Source organism: Heloderma suspectum, chromosome 2 (genome assembly GCF_057233095.1).
Source record: "Heloderma suspectum isolate Gila_16-S chromosome 2, 16-S_ref, whole genome shotgun sequence".
Classification (NCBI taxonomy): Eukaryota; Metazoa; Chordata; class Lepidosauria; order Squamata; family Helodermatidae; genus Heloderma; species Heloderma suspectum.
In genome coordinates this window covers 377,672,843-377,692,629 of record NC_139459.1, presented here as the reverse complement: position 1 = coordinate 377,692,629, position 19,787 = coordinate 377,672,843, and the positions used below count along the sequence as shown (strand labels likewise).

At 48.7% G+C, this 19,787-nt stretch overlaps 1 protein-coding gene and 1 long non-coding RNA gene across 2 annotated transcripts in view; both read left to right on the top strand.

Annotated features, from left to right (window-relative positions):
- Positions 1-18,723, top strand: part of LOC146356296 (antigen peptide transporter 2-like) — a 29,012-nt gene extending 10,289 nt beyond the window's left edge. Inside the window, exons 2-9 of the mRNA XM_084831875.1 lie at positions 918-1,032; positions 1,897-2,031; positions 5,719-5,944; positions 6,987-7,184; positions 8,729-8,857; positions 10,570-10,729; positions 14,535-14,671; positions 17,152-18,723. Of these exons, the coding sequence (XP_084688001.1) occupies positions 918-1,032; positions 1,897-2,031; positions 5,719-5,944; positions 6,987-7,184; positions 8,729-8,857; positions 10,570-10,729; positions 14,535-14,671; positions 17,152-17,343 (1,292 nt within the window). The 3' untranslated portion in view covers positions 17,344-18,723. The remainder of the gene's footprint in view (positions 1-917; positions 1,033-1,896; positions 2,032-5,718; positions 5,945-6,986; positions 7,185-8,728; positions 8,858-10,569; positions 10,730-14,534; positions 14,672-17,151) is intronic.
- The window catches only part of LOC146356295 (uncharacterized), an 867,031-nt gene that overhangs the window by 801,615 nt on the left and 45,629 nt on the right, over positions 1-19,787 (top strand). The gene's annotated exons all lie outside the window — the stretch shown is intronic.

The following is a 19,787-nucleotide window of genomic DNA, read 5'->3' as shown; positions in this document are numbered from 1 at the left end:
TCCGCCTTGCTAAGAGGTGTGAACTTCTACAACAAAGAGCTAACTAGCTCAGGGCATTTCTATACCAGCCTAAAATCCTGCATTTAAAACGGGGCTTTTTGCTTCCGTTTTAATTGTAGGATCACAACTGACTGCCTTTACATGCACTCCCTTTCTCCCCTCCCCTTCCCCCTCCTTCTCCGCATATCTGCGTTTTCCATATCTTTAATTGATCTCGCTCCTCTTGCCACTTTTCCTCTTTTCATGGAGGAAACTGAAGCAGAACACAATGGGGTAATTTGATAGCTCATTATCTGCGATCTCTTTAAAAACGGAACAAAGGGCATTTAGTGCAGGAGACACCTTGGATGATCATGGCATCATCTAAAGAGCCCGCAAACTTCCGTGATGGAGCCATCTCAATCGCAGGATAAAAGCCTGGTGTGAAGGAGCCCTCAGACCAGTTGGCTATTGTGTAAAAAGGAACTGAGCTGGGAAAGTGGGTTGGATCTAAATCAAAGATAGTTGTTCTCAGCAGGGATCCAGATCCCAGACACTATATGCTACTGTTGGTCTAGACTGGAATATACAGGTTTGGTAAAGTCCTTCAATAATACCAAGAAGTCAAACAGAAGATGGTTTGCCCCACTCCATCCTGTGCTAGAGGCAGGCTGTCCACTTCTTTTAAAAAAGCTTTACATATATGCATTTTAAAAACTTATAACTCTTTTAGTAACAGCTGTAAAATTGCTGCGAGCATTTGTGGGGTGGGGGTAACATTACTGGTGCTCGCCAATCGGTGCCATTCATAAATCCCATTCCAAATGGAGCTATTTTGAAAAGCTGCAGAGTGTGTTTCTTCAGAGCTCTTCCCTGGAGGGGAAAAAAGTGCAGCTCTTGACACCTTACCTCTGTCCTCACATGTCGTCTCTCTCAAGGCGAAATGTTCATCCCCTTTTATATGGGGCGCGTGATTGACATCTTGGGCAAGAAATATGACTGGGAAGCCTTTTCCTTTGCCATCTTCATCGTGAGTCTGGTGTCCCTTGGCAGGTGAGCTGCTCCCCCCCCCCACACACACACACACATGCCCGTGTATTCCACAAAGCACAGCCCCCAACAGACTGGGGGTGCTTCTGGACAGACAGTTCCTAGCACTGCTAATCAAAGGCATTGTGCATCTATTCCATCTTTTAAAATTTATTTTCTTTAACAACATTAAGAATTGCTGATATTTCTAAGCGATGTACAGAGGACAAGATTTCCTTTCTGGGAATGTCTGTCAGGAAAAGTATGTTTTTAGTAGGTGCTAAAAACCCAGAAAACCCTGAAGCTTTAATTAATTTTTTTCTAGAAAGAAAAGAATGGAAGAAGCAATGGAAAACGGGGGTGGGGGTGGTTTACAAATGGAAGACGGTGTCATCCAGACCCCTCATAAGAGTCTGTGAATCAGGCAGGGCAAGTGCACAATAAAAGCCTTATCTGGAAGCAGCCTGGGATGTGTGTGATGCTCTCTTCTTGTAATTTGGGGCATTGCTTTCTGAATTAGCATCAGAGTTGAGGGTGGAATTAGAGTCAAAAGAGGAGGTTGGGGCTAGCAATGGAATCTGGACAGAACAGTCTCAAAAGGGTGATGCTGGGAGTTCTTGCAAATGTTATCTGCTTCCCTATTTCCAATGCATGAAACCGTTTATGTGTTTTATTACATTTCTAATCCACCTAATAACTGATGTCCCACATTTCCACTATAAAATTGTGCTCAGGGCAGCTAAAACAGCCCTAAACAATTAAAACAACTACAGAACAGATGTGAAACTTACAGTATGGGTGTCCTGCCTGAATCCCTTGGATATTCTTGAGTTGGAACAACAAGCTCCGTCGCATGACCGTCCTTCCTCTCTGCTACTTCCATCCTAGCTCTCTGTCTACCAGCTGCCGTGGCGGGCTCTTCACGTTCGCCATCTCCCAGATGATCATCCGGATCCGCGGCCTGCTCTTCTCTTCCCTGATGTGGCAGGACGTGGCCTTCTTCCAGGAGGTGAAAGCAGGTGGGTGCTTGAAAAGCAAATCCGGTGCTCCTTTCCAGCTGCCATGTTCAGTGGTGCTTGTACTGTACAAAGAACTTCACAGTGGTTGCCCTCTGGTTCATCCTTGCAACAGCCCTGTTGGGTTGAACATTGAATCTTCCCATTTTACGGGTGGGAGAACTTGAGGCTAAGGGAGGAATGTCTCGCATATGGCTTCCTAGGAAACTCACAACTGAGGAAGGACTTGAACTCAGATCGGAGTTCTGATTTGACTTTTTTTTCAGTTCTTCAAATTTTGCCTTTTCACCTTGGGGGATCTAAGCCCTGACCAATTTTAAGGTAATAAGTTACATATCAACTTGTCAAATGCAACAGCCTTATGGATGTTAGGAAAACATATAAACACAGTAGTACCCTTAATTGATAATATGGGTAGAGCTGGGAGATTCAAATTAGGAGAATGTTGCATTGAATTCCCACACCTTCAGGGGAATGCTCCTGTTCAGGGTTCCACCAACCTGGAAGAGCAGCTTCAGCCCTGATTGGGAGTTTCAAGAGCAGGGAACAGAAAAGAGGCATCTTTTTTTCTTTCCCAGCCCTCTGAGGCTTTCCCTTGCAGAGCTAGATAGCTGTAGAGGGCTCAGGAGCTGGCTGCATTTTAATGCAATGTAAAGGGTTTCTGGAAAGGGGGAAAGTATCCTTTTTTGCTTTTCTTCCTCCTGAAACACTGTATTTGCATATCTATACCAGCCTAAAATCCTGCATTTAAAACGGGGCTTTCTGTTCCCGCTTCAAATGCAGGATCACAAGGACTCCCTTTTTCACGTGCTTCCTTTCCCCCCACCGCTCCTTCTCCCAGTAGCTGAGTCTTCCATTATCTTTCATTGATCTCACTCCTCTTCTTGCCATTTTAACTCTTTTGATGGAGGAAACTGAAGAGACAACGGGGTAATTTGATAGCTCATTATCTGCGATCTATTTAAAAATGGAACAAAGGGAATTTAGTGCAGGAGACGCCCTGGAGGGTCACGGCGTCATGTAAAGAGCCTGCAAACGTCTGTGAAGGAGCAATCTCAATTGCAGGATGAAAGCTCCATGTGAAGAAAGCCTATGCTGCAGCTAGGAGAGTTTTTAAAAACTTCACAACACATATCCCCCCACCTCAATCCTCCTCCTAGGATAGTTATTATGAAATGTTGGGGCTTGATCAAGCCATGTCCCTCTCTCCCCACCCCCCTTCTCCACTCTTGTTTTCCATTTTTTCTTTCCAACAGACACTCTTGCCCTAATATTGTGTGTCCCTGAACAGGTAGAAACCAAGACCACCTTTTTGGGCGCCCTGTTTTGCTTGCAGACTGATAGTCTGCAAACAAAAAAGTTGGTTATTAGAGGGAACAAGTGGGGCCTGCAGCAAAGCGTTGCAATGTGTCTTCAACCCCTGACGGGAATGATCTTGCCCAGGGCTCCAGCCAGCCATGCTCTCGTCCAGGATAGTCTGCACTGTACGGAGCTCAAGCCGGGCATCTCACTCTCCCCACTTTCTATTTTCCTCTTCCAAATGACACCCCACAGGCTGTGGCTGCTGAGCCTGCTCAGTCCTCATGGCTGTTCTAGGTGGTTTTTGTACCCTTTTGATGTTTTAGAAGATTTTCTATACTTCTGCAAACCTCAGGTTGCCCCCAAGCATGTTGCTACCTCCTTCTTGTTTCTTAGTCATGGAATCGTAGAATAGTAGGGTTGGAAGGGGCCTACAAGGCCATCAAGTCCAACCCCCTGCTCAATACAGGAATCCAGGTCAGAGCATCCCTGACAGATGGCTGTCCAGCCTCATCTTGAATGCTTCCAGTTTGGGAGAGCCCACCACCTCCCTAGGGAATTGGTTCCATTTTCGTATTGTTCTAACAGTCAGGAAGTTTTTCCCGATGTTCAGCCGGAATCTGGCTTCCTGTCACTTGAGCCCATGATTCCATATCCTGCACTCTGGGATGATCGAGAAGAGATGCTGGCCTCTCTGTGACAACCTTTCAGGTACTTGAAGAGTACCATCCTATCTCCCTTCAGTCTTCTCTTCTCAAGGCTAAACATGCCCAGTTCTTTCAGTCTCTCCTCAGAGGGCTTTGTTTCAGTCCCCTGATCATCTTTGTTGCCCTTCTCTGAACCCTCTCCAGCTTGTCTGCATCCTTCTTAAAGTGTGGTGCCCAGAACTGGACACAGTACTCCAGATGAGGCCTAACCAGTGCTGAGTAGAAGGGGACTAGTACTTCCCAGGATTTGGAAGCTATGCTTCTATTAATGCAGCCCAAAATAGCATTTGCCTTTTTTTGCAGCCACATCACATTGTTGGCTCATATTCAGCTTGTGATCGACAACAATTCCAAGATCCTTCTCGCTTGTAGTGTTGTTGAGCCACGTATCCCCCATCTTGTAACTGTGCATTTGGTTTCTTTTTCCGAGGTGCAGAACTTGGCATTGATCCCTATTAAATATCATTCTGTTGTTTTCTGCCCAGCACTCCAGTCTATCCAGATCACTTTGAATTTTGTTTCTGTCTTCCGAAGTATTAGCTATCCTGCCCAGTTTTGTGTCATCTGCAAATTTGATCAGCATTCCTTGCACCTCCTCCTCCAAGTAATTAATAAAAATGTTGAAGAGCCCTGGGCCCAGGGCTGAGCCCTAGTGGCCCTGTTTGGACTCCATTTCTGTTGGCACTCACCACCTGAGTTTGCTATTAAAGGGAATTACGATGTTGATGATTTTTATGTCAAGCCAATCTGGCCCTGATTTTGCCTGAGAATTGCCTTCTGCAGATTTGTGGGAACTTAGCTTTGATTACCTCAGAGGTGTCACCCCAAACCTTGAGCCTTACGTATGAGGCTGCCTTTCCTGAGTCGGTCCATTTAGCCCAGTATTCTAATTGCTTATGCCAAGAAAGCTGATGCCATAAGCCATAATAAATTTGTTAGTCTTTAATGCCAGGGTGGGGGACTGTCCTGGGACAACCTCCAGGGGCTATATGATATCAGGGAATAGGCCCCTCCCAAAGTCCCCCTCCCCCTCAAAGCGCCCCCCCCCCGATATCATTAGAGTCCCTTTCTCTGTGAACAGAGGGGCACGGAGCAATTGCTGTGCATGAAGAAAGGATGCCCTTCCCTTGTCAATGCTAGAGAAGGGTTTCTCTAGTGCCGCGAAGGGAAACCCCGCTCTTATCTCTGACCACTGATGAGAAAAGCTGCCTCTCTCTCACGCTGACAAGGGAAAGACATTGTGCAGGGCGAGGAGAGAAGCTGGTGGGCTGGGTGGTAAATCCCCATGGGCCGGATCCAGCCTGCAGGTCGGAGGTTCCCCACCCCTGCTTTAAGGTGTCACCAGACTCTTAGTTGCTTTTTCTGATTGCTGGTGGCTCTTCAGGGTCTTGGCTAGAGGTCTTTCCCAGCCTTGCTTCCTAAGGTCATTTGGCTGGAGATCCTGGCGATGGGACCCGAGACTTTCTGCATGCAAACAAACTGCCTCTGTTGGTTTTTCCAGGAAGGCAGTATAGGAACGTTTTAAATCAATTAAAGAGATAAATCATTGTGCTCTACCCCGAGCTGCGGCCCCTTTTTCAAGGTGGTTATGCTCTTTCCCAGAACACCAGCCTCATCATCTTGCTATGCCACCTTCTCACCTGAAACATGAGCTCCTCTCGCCACTAACGTCCTGGGGCTCTGAGCAGTCTCTCCCTTTGCCCTGCACGGGACCTGACCTCCCGCCTCTCCAAGGACACGACTATGATGAGCAAGTCACTGCCGCTCAGCGCCAACGTCTTCTTGCGCTGCCTGGTCAAGGTTGTGGGTCTCCACGGGTTCATGCTTGGCCTGTCCTGGCGCCTGACGCTGCTGACCCTCATTGAGTTGCCGCTCATGCTGGCCCTCCAGAAAGTCTACAATCGCCGTCGCCAGGTGCGAGGCTGGGAGAGGACAGGTGGATTCTGGAAGTAATTGGGTGGGGAGCAGTGAAAATCAGTGTCTGGATGAAATCAGTCATGGCGGAGATGCACAGAGCTGCATGTGCTTCGCATTAAAGTGAAAAAACCATATCCCTCCGTTTTCCATCAAGATCACCTATTCTGTAACTCGTGAATGGACCTGGTTTCACAAGGGTTGGAATAGGCCTTAGTTTGATACAGCGAAACCTTCAAGCAAACTTACGCAGCTGTCAGAATTGGACACAATGGCCGGGTTTGGATGATCAGCAGGGAAAAGAAGCCGCTGCGGCTTCTTTTCCCCACCCCGCCTGTGCCACTCGCGTGCCCACCATTTCCCTAACTGCCCTTGCCACCGCACAGGTTGCCATGTGGTCTGAACCCAGTGAGGTGCGTGGCAGGGGAGGCTTCCAAACCACCCCACAGTCCATGACTTGTAGGGGTTATGGGGCGGTCTGGAAGCCACCCCTGCTGCACACCCCACTGGGTTCAGACCACACGACAACCTGTGCTGTGGCAAGGGTAATCAGGAAACGGTGGGTGAGTGGCACAGGCGGGGCGGGGAAAAGAAGCCACAGCAGTTTCTTTTCCTCCGCTGATTGTGCAAACCCAGTCTTTGCGCCCACCCCGTCCGAGCGTAGCCGTGTCCCCTGGCGTGGTGTCCCCCTGTAGCCCCCTAAGGAAGAGGTCTGTCCACTCCATCAACAGTGGCAGGGAGGGGGCAGCCATATAACTCAGTCCTTCACTTCAGCCAATTAGTCTTCCCTTCTTGGAGAAATGTGTGAAATCATTTCTGTTGATGTACTTACTACATTTTGTCTCATCGCCTTTCTCCACGGAGCTCAAAGGAACATTTTAGCCTCTCAGTGACCCTGTTAGGCCAGGCGGAAAGGCGATAACTTCCCTGAGGCCACTGTCAGTGAGTTTCATGCTTGGCTGCAGCCAGAGCCAGTAGTCTGCTGCGACATCACGTGGTCGATCAGTGTCACCTCCCGAATTCACCCCTTTGCCTTCTCCAGGCTTTGCTGCAAGCGATTCAGGACTCCCTGGCGCGCTCCAGTGAGGTGGTACGTGAAACGGTCTCTTCCATCAAGACGGTGCGCAGCTTCGCCACAGAGGAGGAGGAGTCGCAGCGCTACGATGCGGCCTTAGCCGAGACCCGCTGCCTCAAAATCCAGAGAGATCTGGAGAAGGCCTTACGCTGGCTTATTGAACGGGTAAAAATACAAGGTCCCAAGGAGAGAAGGAGTCAGAAAATGGAGGAGAGAAATCCTCTAAATGAGGGGTGCGCCATCTTCAAAGGGGGGACATCATGCTGGATGCTACCCTTCGTTAAACAGTGACTTTTTTTCCCGTGCTTCCCCTTCTCCGAGCAGCAGGCAGCCCAGGGCAGTTTTCACATGTCTCTCTCCTTTCCTTGGAGGATGGAGGCCTGGTGACTTGTGGGGCCTCTGTAATAGTCTCTTTGTTACAAATGTTCCCTCTAACCAGGTATGAGGATGGGGGCTCGTGTAGGTAGCACCAGTTCCACCACAGTATGTGTTTCTTCACCCACAAATCCCAACCTGATATGATCGGATCGCATTCATTCTGGATGCAGACGTAGGTTTCTAAGAGCAGTTGCGGCAGGTTCTTGACAGTGGCATGAGCTTGGATTTGCACCTTGCACTACAGGTGCACGAACTGGATAAACCCCTTGAGTACCCTGGGCTGGTTACAGAAAGGGCAGGATACAAGTGCGACGGGGGGCGGGGGGCATCAAGGCAAACTGCATAAGGCTCAAGCTTGCCCCTTTCTGTATGCAACAGGTGGGCTGTTGCCCATTTAAAAATATTTCTCAGCATTGCACGTGTAGATTTCCAAAATTACTCTGGGGATTGGTGGGGGGAGCTGTATGGCGGATGTTACTGGTGCTAGCCATAGATGTCCTCTCAGAGACTCAGCAGCTGAAAACCTGCACAGTCAGGTTTTCCAAAGCTCACCCTAAGGGCAAAAGTATACATTTGTTAGGGGTGCGCTGAATGCGTAAGTCTTCCTTAGCTACTTTTAAATCTGCCCTTCCTCAAATTATCACCCATAAATCCTTGATGATACCAGCAGTGTTCCAGTTCACTCTTTGTCTGTGTTCACAAGGGAAGTTTCTGCCTCTGTAACAGTGACGCCACTCCAGCAAATGCATGAGAAGGCACTCCCTGCTTTGCTTAGCCCACCAAGCGTACAACTCTGATCATCGCAGCATGGGGATATGCCTGCTGGATCTGGCCAAAGTCCTATCCAGTTTCCCACAGAGGCGAACCAGATGCCTCAATGAGAAGCCCACAAGCAGGACATGAAGGCAACAGCCCCTCTCCTACCATCATTTCCTGGCATCTGATAGGGCCAATAATGAGGTGCTGACTGATATTGTCTGCATAAAGGGGGAATCTGTTTTCCTTGTCTCCAGCTCTCATGGCTTTTATTAATACACCCACCCTTATGTCAATTGCTAACATCTGTATTCCCAAGAAGAAGATCGTTGGAGACAGGGGACAACCTTGTCGTGTCCTCTTCTCCAAAATTAAAGACTCAGGAAAATGATTATTAAGTGAGGCTCTTGATACTGGCTTGTCATAAATTAATGAAAACCATTGTAACATGGGAGCGCCTAATCCAAATTGAGATATCCCTGTTTTCCACCATGATGGGCAGGAGAGGGAGCAGGCGGGCCAGCTGAGAGACAGAGGCATTCAGGTCTCACACACACCACTCTCTCCCCCTCCAGCTCCTTCAGTTGGGTCTGAAGCTGATACTGCTTTACTGTGGGTACCAGCAGATCTGCGCCGGCCTCGTGACCAAAGGGAACTTGGTTTCTTTCCTCCTCTGCCAGATGGATGTGGGGAGAAACGTGCAGGTGAGTGAACAGTGACACAGTGAAGTGTCATGGAGCTGTCCCTCCTTTTCTCGGAGGCCAGAGTTTGGTGCAACATAAAGTTTCCGTTCAGTGTTTTCCATCCTGGTTGAAAGTATATAATGGGTTGGAGTCCTTATCTTATTAATTCACCATAACAGCTTTCTGTAGTTGTCCCTAATCTTCCCATTTTAAGGATGGGAGAGGTGAGGTTCCAAGAGAAAGTGTGTGTCCCTTGCCCCAAAACAGTGGCGTCTGGTGTCCATTGTGGCTGGTGGGCAAAAGGGCAGGGCGGCTAACAGTAGGTGGTAAGTAAGTCCTGTCACCAACCATGATATTTAATATCAGTACTGGAGATTAAGGCTGCAATTCTACATTCGCTTACCTGAGCTCAGTGGGGCATCTGAGTAGACCTCTATAGGAGCGTGCTTTGCTTTGTCAGAAAGTATTTGGTTAGTATACAATGGTATTTATTTTGCCTTGGCTAAACCTGATCATTGATATGCAATGGTATATAGTGTCCGACAGTATTTAACAGCTGGCAGCTTATGAAATCCCCTTCATGGATCACTGCCTTGTTGTGGCGAAGGGGCTTGCGTAGCTCAATGAAGCCATAAGCTATGCCATGCAGGGCCACCCAAGACGGACAGGTCATGGTGGAGAGTTCTGACAAAATGTGGTCCACTGGAGAAGGAAATGGCAACCTACTCCAATATTCTTGCCAAGAAAACCCCATGGAACGTATCACAAGGCTAAAAGGTATGATGCCGGAAGATGAGCCCCTCAGGTCGGAAGGTGTCCAATATACTCCTGGGGAAGAGTAGAGGGTATTTCCAAGCAGCGCCAGAGAGAGTGAAGAGGCTGGGCCAAAGCTGAAAGGACACTCAGCTGTGGATGTGTCTGGTGGTGAAAAGCAAATCCGATGCTGTAAAGAACAATATTGTTTAGGAACCTGGAATGTCAGATCAATGAATCAAGGTAAGCTGGAGGTGGTCAAACATGAGATGGCAAGACTGAACATCGACATCTTGGGTATCAGCGAACTCAAATGGACAGGCATGGGCGAATTTAATTCAGGTGACCATCATATCTACTACTGTGGGCAAGAATCCCTTAGAAGAAATGGAGTAGCACTCATAGTCAACAAAAGGGTGGGAAAAGCAGTACTGGACATATCACTCAACCTCAGGAAACTTCCTTCTAATGTCCTTACCCCCTGAAAATATACATATAAAATCATGCCAGGGCTCACTGACTGACTGGCATTGAAATGCTTCGGGACTTTCTGATGAGTGGGAGCCCTAAAATTAAGCACATAATTAAACAAAACAGAACTGTGTAAAATAAAATGTGTAGAAAAAGAAGCACAGGGACAGAGAGAGACTCCATTCCTGTGCCACATATGAAGAACCCTGTTGGGTCAGATCAAAGATCCATCCAGTCAAACATTAACTTTCGTAGAGCAACCAGCCAAATGCTGGAAATATTATTTATTTATGCATGCACCACCCAATAGCAAAAGCTGTCTGGGTGGTTCACAAAAATATGTTTGCAAGGGCTATCGTAGCAAAATTATTTGCTTGTAGAATTTGTTGTTTCCTTTCTTGGAAATTGCCGCGGAGTGTTGACACTGGGGGAAAACATCCAGAATGACCGAAAATGAAAAGCAGACCTCTGCCCGCTCCTTGGGATGCATTACCTTGTTCTACCTGCAGGTGGCACTCGTGGGTCAGGAGCCCATTCTTTTCTCTGGGTCCATACGGGACAATATTGCCTACAGCATGTGGGACTGTAGCGAGGTAGAAGTGACCAAGGCTGCAAAAGACGCCGATGCCCTGGGATTCATCAGCGAGCTGGAAGAAGGGTTCTCTGCAGGTGGGCGAAATCTGTCATCTCCCCGCTTACACGCACTTCCCCTCTGCAAAACTCCTCTTTCCTCCCAGAAAACCCAGCCATCCTGATTTGCAGCCTCCCATAAGCTTTCCACTCTTATTACCCGCCCCATGGGAGTAACTGGGGGTAAATGACAAACCTCACCCCAGCACATGATTGGCTTTTCCCCAGTGCTAGATGGCTACTGGTTATATGGCTTTTGTAAGGGGTTAGACGCCGTGGCTTAGTGGTTAAGACGCTGAACTGCAGACCGGAAGGTCGGCAGGACAGCAGTTTAAGACCCAAGTGCCGCGTGATGGAGTGAGCTCCCATCTTCAGTCCCAGCTCCTGCCAACCTAGCAGTTTGAAAGCGAGAAATTGCAAGTAGATAAATAGCTACCGCCTCGGCGGGAAAGGTAACAGCGTTCCGTGCACCTCGGTGTTCAGTCCTGCCGGCCACATGGCCACGGAAGCGTCTTCGGACAGCGCTGGCTCTTCGGCTTAGAAACGGGGATGAGCACCGCACCCTACAGTTGGACACGACTGGCTGGGGACACCTTTTTAGACAAATTCACGGGGGATAGGCCTATCCACATTCATTGTAGCTACAAATGGCGCCTCTGTCTTCAGAGGAAGTACAACTCCGGGCAGGGATGGACAGAGCTGTCATGCTCAAGCTGGCTCATTTTTCTCGTTTTTCACACATTAGGTTTGTTCCATCCCCACCATCCATTGTGCACATTTCTCAAAATATACATGTTTTTGAATGCACTTTTCAAAGAACAGACTTTTTGTTTTGCAAGCGATTGCTCCCTTAAAGTGTTTTTGTGCACTTATCTGTAATGTTGTGCATTCTTTGATGCACTTTCCCCTAATATATGCACTTTTTACTTCTGAACTTCATCGCAACATTTGGAAAGTATGAATATTGTTTAACTGTGTTCCAGCTCATTGATAGGAACAAATTTATCTCCCATTCCATACCAATGAGTATCAGAAGTTGAAGACAAATAAGAGAGGCAGGATGTTGCTCTCATGCCCTGCTTATGGGCTTCCTGGAGCACCTGGTTGGCAACTGCTGGAAACACGATGCTGGGCTGATCTTTTGGACTGATCGTGCGGGAGCTTTCCCTGTGTTCTTATTGTTGGGAAGTCTGGTGTGACTTAGAGCAGAGTTGTTGTTGTTGTTGTTCAGTCGTTCAGTCGTGTCCGACTCTTCGTGACCCCATGGACCATAGCACGCCAGGCCTTCCTGTCCTGCGCTCTCTCCCGGAGCGTGCTCAAGTTCATATTCATTGCATCCGTGATGCTATCTAGCCATCTCATCCTCTGCCGTCCCCTTCTCCTTTTGCCTTCAGTCTTTCCCAGCATCAGGGTCTTTTCCAGGGAGTTTTCTCTTCGCATTAGGTGGCCAAAATATTGGAGCTTCAGCTTCATTATCTGTCCTTCCAATGAGCAGTCAGGGTTGATTTCCTTTAGGATGGACTGATTTGACCTCCTGGCAGTCCAGGGGACTCGTAAGAGTCTTCTCCAGCACCACAGTTCAAAAGCGTCAATTCTTCGGCGCTCAGCCTTCCTTATAGTCCAGCTCTCACAGCCATACATTACTACTGGGAAAACCATAGCTTTGATTAGACGGACCTTTGTCGGCAAGGTGATGTCTCTGCTTCTTACTATGCTGTCTAGGTTTGCCATAGCTTTCCTCCCAAGGAGCAAGCGTCTTTGAATTTCATAGCTACGGTCACCGTCTGCGGTGATCTTGGAGCCCAAGAAAGTAAAATCTGTTACTGCTTCCATTTCTTCCCCTTCTATATGCCAGGAAGTGATAGGGCCAGATGCCATGATCTTCGTTTTTTTAATGTTGAGTTTCAAACCAGCTTTTGCACTCTCCTCTTTCACCCTCAACAAGAGGCTCTTGAGATCCTCTTCGCTTTCTGCCATTAGGGTGGTATCGTCTGCATATCGGAGGTTGTTGATAATTCTCCCGGCAATCTTAATTCCGACCTCTGATTCATCCAACCCGGCGTTTCTCATGATGTACTCTGCATATAAGTTAAATAAGCAGGGTGACAATATGCAGCCTTGTCGTACTCCTTTCCCAATTTTGAACCAATCGGTTTTTCCATCTCTGGTTCTTACTGTTGCTTCTTGACCCTCGTAGTTGCCTTACACAGAAAAAGCGTGGCAACACAGCATTTAGTACTGGAGGTAATAAAAGCAGGCTAGAGCCAGTTTAGAATAAGTTAAACATACTTCATTAGTGCTTTTATACACCTTGTCAGAGAAGGCTACCTAATACTGTTTAATGCAAGCACCCCCTAACGCCGGGTGCATGAGTGTAAGTGAGTGAAGGCTTGAGATAGGGTTACTTGCTTCCTTTCTGGAGAGACCACATGGCACTTGCTCCAGAGGCAAGAGGAAGGAGGAGGAAGGGGACGGAGAAGGAGCAGGAAAAAGGAATTTATCAGACAACAAGGAGGATGAACAAATTCTAGTCCCCACTTGGCCACGGAAGCTCACTGGGTGACTTTGGGCCAGTCACAGACTCTCAGCCCAGCCTACCTCACAGGGCTGTTGTTGCGAGTATAAAATGGAGAGGAGGATTCTGTAAGCCGCCTTGGGTGCCTTGCAAGAGGAGAAATGGCGGGATATAAACGCAGTCAATAAAGAAGTATTGCCCCCTAGTGTCTGGAAGCATGCGGAGTTGTTCCTTTTATTCAACACTTATGGCTATATGGCTCACAGTAATGCTCCCTCCCTCAGTGAGCCACACCCAATGAGCCAAGGCCCCGCCCACAAAATGGAGGGTGTCTTGCTTGGGAGGCCTCCTCCTTCCATGCCACTTCTCTTACACCAGGAGTGGGCAACAGGGGCTCACGGACCGCATGTGGCCCCCACACCTCCCCAGTGCAGGCCCCGCCACCCTCAGAATTTGAGGAGACCCCCCATTACAATTTTTTCCACAAACAAACTGGCATCTGGAGCTGCTGCAGAGCACCTGAAGGATCAAAATTAGCATGTTTTCAGGCAAGCTCATCTTGACCCCTTCGGCGTTCTGTAGCAGCTCCAGATGCCTTTTTGTTTTTATCCCCCCCTTCCCCCGTTTTTGGCAAGTGTGTGTGCGTGCGGGGAGGGGGGCTACTCAGAGCTCTGAACGCCCAGTGCAGCTGCACATTCTCCGTAGGTGCAGATGACCAGTCCTACAGCTCTTCAGTAGCGTTTTTGGCCAGTTATGGCCTGCAGAGATTGCTCTAGCCATTTCCTTCTCCATGGTCTGTCCCTCCTCTCTAGGAATCACTTCGATCACTTTTGCCCTTCTCTTTCCACATAGCATTGCTTTAGTATCCATTTCTCTCCCCCTCTCCCAAATTGCAGGGCAGGGAGTCATGACTGGGTCTGCTGCTGCGATTGGGTTAGCCCTTTCCTTATACACCGTGTTCCTGGTGGAAATCGTCCCCAACCCAACATTTGGGGCTGGGGAAATGGGGACATCCTGCCTAGCCACAGAGCGTCGTTTGGATTATGGATGCAGAGTTGGTGTTCTGTTTCCAGACTGAAGTGAAACAGCCACAGTTGGATGCTGCTAAATGACCAATGTCTGGAACACCTTATGTCCGTCTACCCATTTCTCTTTCCCAGTTCCCTTTGCAGACAGAGAGCCCAGGAGTCCTAGTTTCAGCGCCATCCTCCGTTCTGTAACAGTCAAGGCCTGCCCTTTATTGGGAATCCCCTTGCGGCACTGCCATTTTGGCAAAAAGACTTCGGAATGTTTGCTTGACTCTCTTTCCACCTCCTTTTGCACCTGCAGATGTGGGAGAGAAGGGGGGCCAGCTGTCTGTGGGGCAGAAGCAGCGCCTGGCCATCGCCCGGGCCCTGATCCAGAACCCAAAGGTCTTGGTGCTGGATGAAGCCACAAGTGCCCTGGATGTGGAGAGCGAAACTGCGGTGAGTGTAGGTGGCAGGAGGGATTTGAACTCATGGCCGGGCAGGGCTAGATAATGTGAGAAGTGTCAGCTGTGGGTGAGTGAAATGGCTTAATTCAGTTCTTTTTTTTAAAGGATCCTGGCCTCCAGAGTTCTTCCTGGAAACATGTGAGGGCTCCTCTCGGGACACCGAGGGCTAAATCCAATGTTGCGAGAGTGGACCTCCACTTGCACAGCGGGAGTTTCCCTTGCCCGCCACCCCCCTGCATGACCTGAAATCTGCTCCCGAGGTTCCCTCAATCCTCTGCAGCAGCTTTGGGGGTGCACCCTGGGGGGCTGCAGGGGGGGGGGGAATTCGATCTGCCAGCATGTTCCAGTGGAGGAAGGAAACCATTGGATAGAACCTGTAGGATGTCTCTCCTGCATAGGCAGGTTCACCGGACACACTTTATCTACAACACCCCCAGTGCATACAGAGACACAGACAAGTAGAATCAGGCAAGCACAACTGTCTGGCCCGGGAGGAGCATTTAGTAGACTTTCATTCTCAGTGATTGGAGGTGTAAAGGTAGCTTCACATTACCCATATTTATACGCTGGCAGGGACCCGCTGCTCTATACAACACATGTCAAAGCACGTCTCAGTTTCAGCATGTGTCCTGCTCTAGATTGAGTCTTGGCAGTTTGCAAGCAAATACAGGGGACTATAGAATAGTCAAGTTGGCAAGCAAAGGGTCAAGCACACAGGTTTCAGTCCAAGGAGGTTTAGGCTAAGGCAGGAGTGGTCAAAATCCAGGCAGAGGTCAGAACGCAGGCCGGATCAGGCAGCAGCAGGAGTAGTCAAGGTAGCAAGCAAGAGGTCAAACAGTAAATCAGTCAGGTGCGTTAGACAGCCCAGAAACAGGGACATCTGGCAGTCCAGAAGGTCAGGGAACTGAGCATCCATCGCAGGGCACAATTCAGGAGGCACCGCAGAGGCTGGATGGACCAAGTTGTTCCAACCCTGGCTGGGTTTCCAGTGAAGGCTTTTAAGCCCAAAGCCAGCCGGACTCCACCCAGAGCTCAGCTGCAGCAGTCAGAGCTCCCTTTCCAGAGCCTACTCCTGAGGAGTCCCTTTCTCCTGAGGAGACCTCTTCTGGAGGCAAGCACCTCTTCGCACAGGAGCCCTGCTACGCTGTCACTTGAGGCGATGACGTTCCTGGGGGTCAAGGGGTGGCTCAGCCTCTGCCTCAGGGCAGAGTCCCTCTCTCCTGCCAGGGATGGCCCAGCAGCCACTTCCCCTGAGGGCTCAGGCTCCTGTGGGTCTGGGGCAGTCCCTGGTCTGGGCTACCCTGGGCTTCTGGGGCCTCTAGCTCCTCCTCTGAGGACTCCTCCAGTCAGGGCAGGACAACATGTGACTCAGGAGAGACCTTTCAAAAGGGATAATGGTGCTTCGGAGGAGGAGCAGAGTGTAGGTTACAGGGTATGGAGTGTATGTGGCACCCAGTCATGTGAAGCGCTTGCATGTTCTGCACAGTGCAGTATTTCTTAATGGAAGGTGTCATCTCTGAAGCACTCAGAGCTGCGTACGCTCCAGCTGTCCTTTTTACCAAGGACAGTCTGTGTTCTCTGGTCCCCGACCCTGGCAGGCTGCTGCCCCTGTTTTGCTAGCTGGGAAGGTGTTGGGGTCATCTCTGTAGAAAATGTGTTTGTGTGCAAACTTAGAGAAATGTGTGCGAGGGGCAGAGGCGGTGCTTCAGGAAGGGCTGGGGAACTGGTGGGCTCCAGATGTCTACAGGTTCCCCACCCCCAGGAACCTTGGGGTGAGGTGAGTGTCCTTACATCCATCAGTGAAATGTTGGAGGATGTGGGACTATTTCCCCCCCAAAGCCACTTTTTGGTAGTTTGAGGAGTTTGATCTTTGTAAATGATGATGCAAACTGACCCGATCCTCACTTCCCAGCTTAATGTGCAGATTGGAACGCAATTATCCTTCGGATTTTGCACTCACCAAAATGCATTTAAAATGTATTTTAGGATAAAATACTTTTGGAAATGTGTACGTTTAGCCTGGCCGCAGCAGTCCATGCACTGGCAACCTTGAGACTGGATTCTTGCAGTCTGCTCTGTGTAGGGCTGCCTTTGAGGTTGGCCCAGAAGCTGCAGCTGGTGCAAAGTGCTGCAGCTTGGCTGCTGAGCGGGACAGCCTACTGCCGGGAACATCTTACGGCAGTTCTTCGGGCCTTGCACCGGCTGCCATATGCCACCGAGCCAAATTCAAGGTGCTTGTGTTGACATATAAAACCCTACATGGCTTAGGAGCTGGAAGCCATGGTTCCCCATCTCTGCTCTTTATCAGTGCTTTGTATTATAATTATTATCTAACGAGGAGGCTGGAGGAGAGTCTGTGTATGGGAAGGACAGGAGCCACAAGAAGCTCCGTGATGCTCAGCAAGACACCTCTCCCCCCTTGTACCCCCCCCCCCCCATGGATCTAATACACATCCTTGCTTCTTCTCATAGATCCAGCAGTCGGTGCTGAACGGCCCAGCCTGGGCAGTGCTGGTGATCGCTCACCGGATGCAGACAGTGGAGAAGGCACAGAAGATTGTGGTGCTAGAAGGCGGGGAGGTTGTTGAGGAGGGGACCCATGCCATGTTGATGGACCGGAGGGGCCCCTATTACAGGCTGGTGCAAAAGAGCCAGACAGAGTGACTTCTGAAGTGATGGTGGGGATTTTGTGTGGCCAAATAACTGACTGCCCTTTTTTGGATGCCAAATCTAGGTTTGGAAAGAAAGGTGGGCACAGGACCAGTTTTGTAGACAAAGAATGACCCAGAGGAGAAACTGACATGTACAACACCTAGTGCACAGCGGTCAATATGCAATTGCTAAATTGTAGTCATTTGGGCAAAAGGATGTTAAACGCTAGTTTGGGGGAATGCAGAGGAGGATTTAAGAGGGAGGGGTACTTTTTGTCCCTGAATGTATTTTGGAATACAGTTCAAAAGGAGGGTAGGCATGTTAGCCCTTTGCTGCAAGAACACCAGAGTCCAGCAACAAAGACGTTTGTGGCATATTTCTAAGGAACTAATACAATTTGTTAATTTGGACATGGTCCATGAGGGAGACCTAAGCTGTATCTTTAGACGACTGGATGAGAAAGTCAGTTTTGGAAGGCCCCAAAGCCTCATTTCAAACAGGCCTTTACTCCATATGTGTTTAGTCACTTATTGATCCAGTTTGCACATAATTGTGGCAAATCGTGGGTTAATTAACCCACGATTTGCCATGGTGCATGCCAAGCACATTCCATGGCTGTTTTGAATATTCATCCCCCTGATTGGGCCGACTGGGTGTTGCTATGCAACATCCAAACCTGGACACTATAGATTAATCATGGGTTAAACAACCCACAGCTAACCTACAACTAGTGGTTAGGTTAACTGTGAGTTGCTTAACCCACAATTAACCCTGGTTTGCACATAACGACAACCCAGAGTATGGGTTGTTGTTGAATTGTGAGTTGTTATTGAATTGTGGATTGTTATTACGTGTGAACTATGGCTTAACTCTGAGTTGTTAACAACCCAGGAAAAGAACCCATGATTTGTTGCTGGGTTGTGAATTCTGGGTTGTTTGTGATAAACAACTCATAGTTAAACCATAGTGCAGGGTTTGCTTGTAACTACAACCCAAGATTCAACAACATCCTGCGATTCTATGACAACTGATACTCAACCCATATTTAACACATATTCTGGGTTGTCGTTATGTGCAAACCAAGTCATAATATCCGGGTTCAGCCATCCCATAGTGACGCCCAATTGGGAGCTGAATATTCAAAAGGGTTGTCAAATGCTCCCATCATGGCAAATCATTATGTGCAAAGAGCCCTATTTTCTCTATGTACATCTGGAATCTGACACCATTCCAAATCCTGACTTTTGTTCACCTGTAGATAAAGTACTTAAAAAATGACTGAGGCAGCTTAGCATCCTGCGCTTGATTTTCCAAACTTGTGATAGCAAGAAACTCGGATTTTGTAAAATAAAGTAAGCAAGTGTGACTGTTGTCTGAAACCTGTGTCTGCTGGGGCTTACGCAGAACAATTAATAATACCTCATAAAAATCTAGCAGTAGCAAACTTAAATTAGAATTAAATGAGCAACTGGTCTGGGTGGACAGGGGAAAAAATAGCAATTAATCCTCCCACCCAGGGCAGAGAATACAGGCACTGACTAAATAAGGGCTTATTTAGGAATGGCCATACCACTGAATAGGAAGCAACTATTTAAAGGGGCAAAGAGAAATCTACACATTAAAGGCCGACTTGTAGAGAGAAGTCCCAGTAGTACTTTGGCAGTTCAGACTGGCACTGCTTTTGAGTATTTAGGTCAAAACAATTGCCACAAATCAGCTTTGAGAAAATATGGCAGGCCAACACAGAATACACTAGAATTCAAGTGTTAGGCAGCATTGTCTCAATTCTCCATAAAACTGAGTGACTGAAGGAGGTCCATTCTGAAGAAAACAGGGTGGAAGCAACCGAAGAGGCATCTGATGTACAACAAGACAATCTTTCATGCTGGACAGTCCAAGTCCCCCTTGAATGCACCCCTGTCCTCCCTCTGGAGCACCGATAACTTATGCACCCCTCGAACTCCTCTTCAGTTCCTGAGACGGACGGCACAAGGCAGGTGGGGGTAGATGAGGGGGGTCCTCAAATAAAAGGAATGGATGTCAGGTTCTCCATCTTGAGGCCATGGCCTATTTCCCCTCCCCCTCCACAAAGGAGACCCCCTCCTCTGGCACTCGCCTGTTTCGGGGCTCCTAAATGGCTGGCTTGCTCCCTGCATTGAAGAGGACACTGAGTTAGTTTCTCCCTAAATAGTACCTGTGATGGACAATTCAGGGAGGGGGATGCTTTTCTGTTTGCAAGCTCTGAGGCTTCATAAACTTCTGGGAGGGGGCCAGGATGCACAACCAGAAATGTCTCCCCGCATTGGCCTTATGACATCTGTAGTGTTTCCATGCTTCTAATCACAGAGTCCAGATGCTCTATAGTCAACACAGGCCTGATGGCCACCAGGCAGTGTCCTGCAATCCCAAGGGCTGGCTCCTTGCACCAGATGAGTGGGGTTGGTGAATTCTGAACC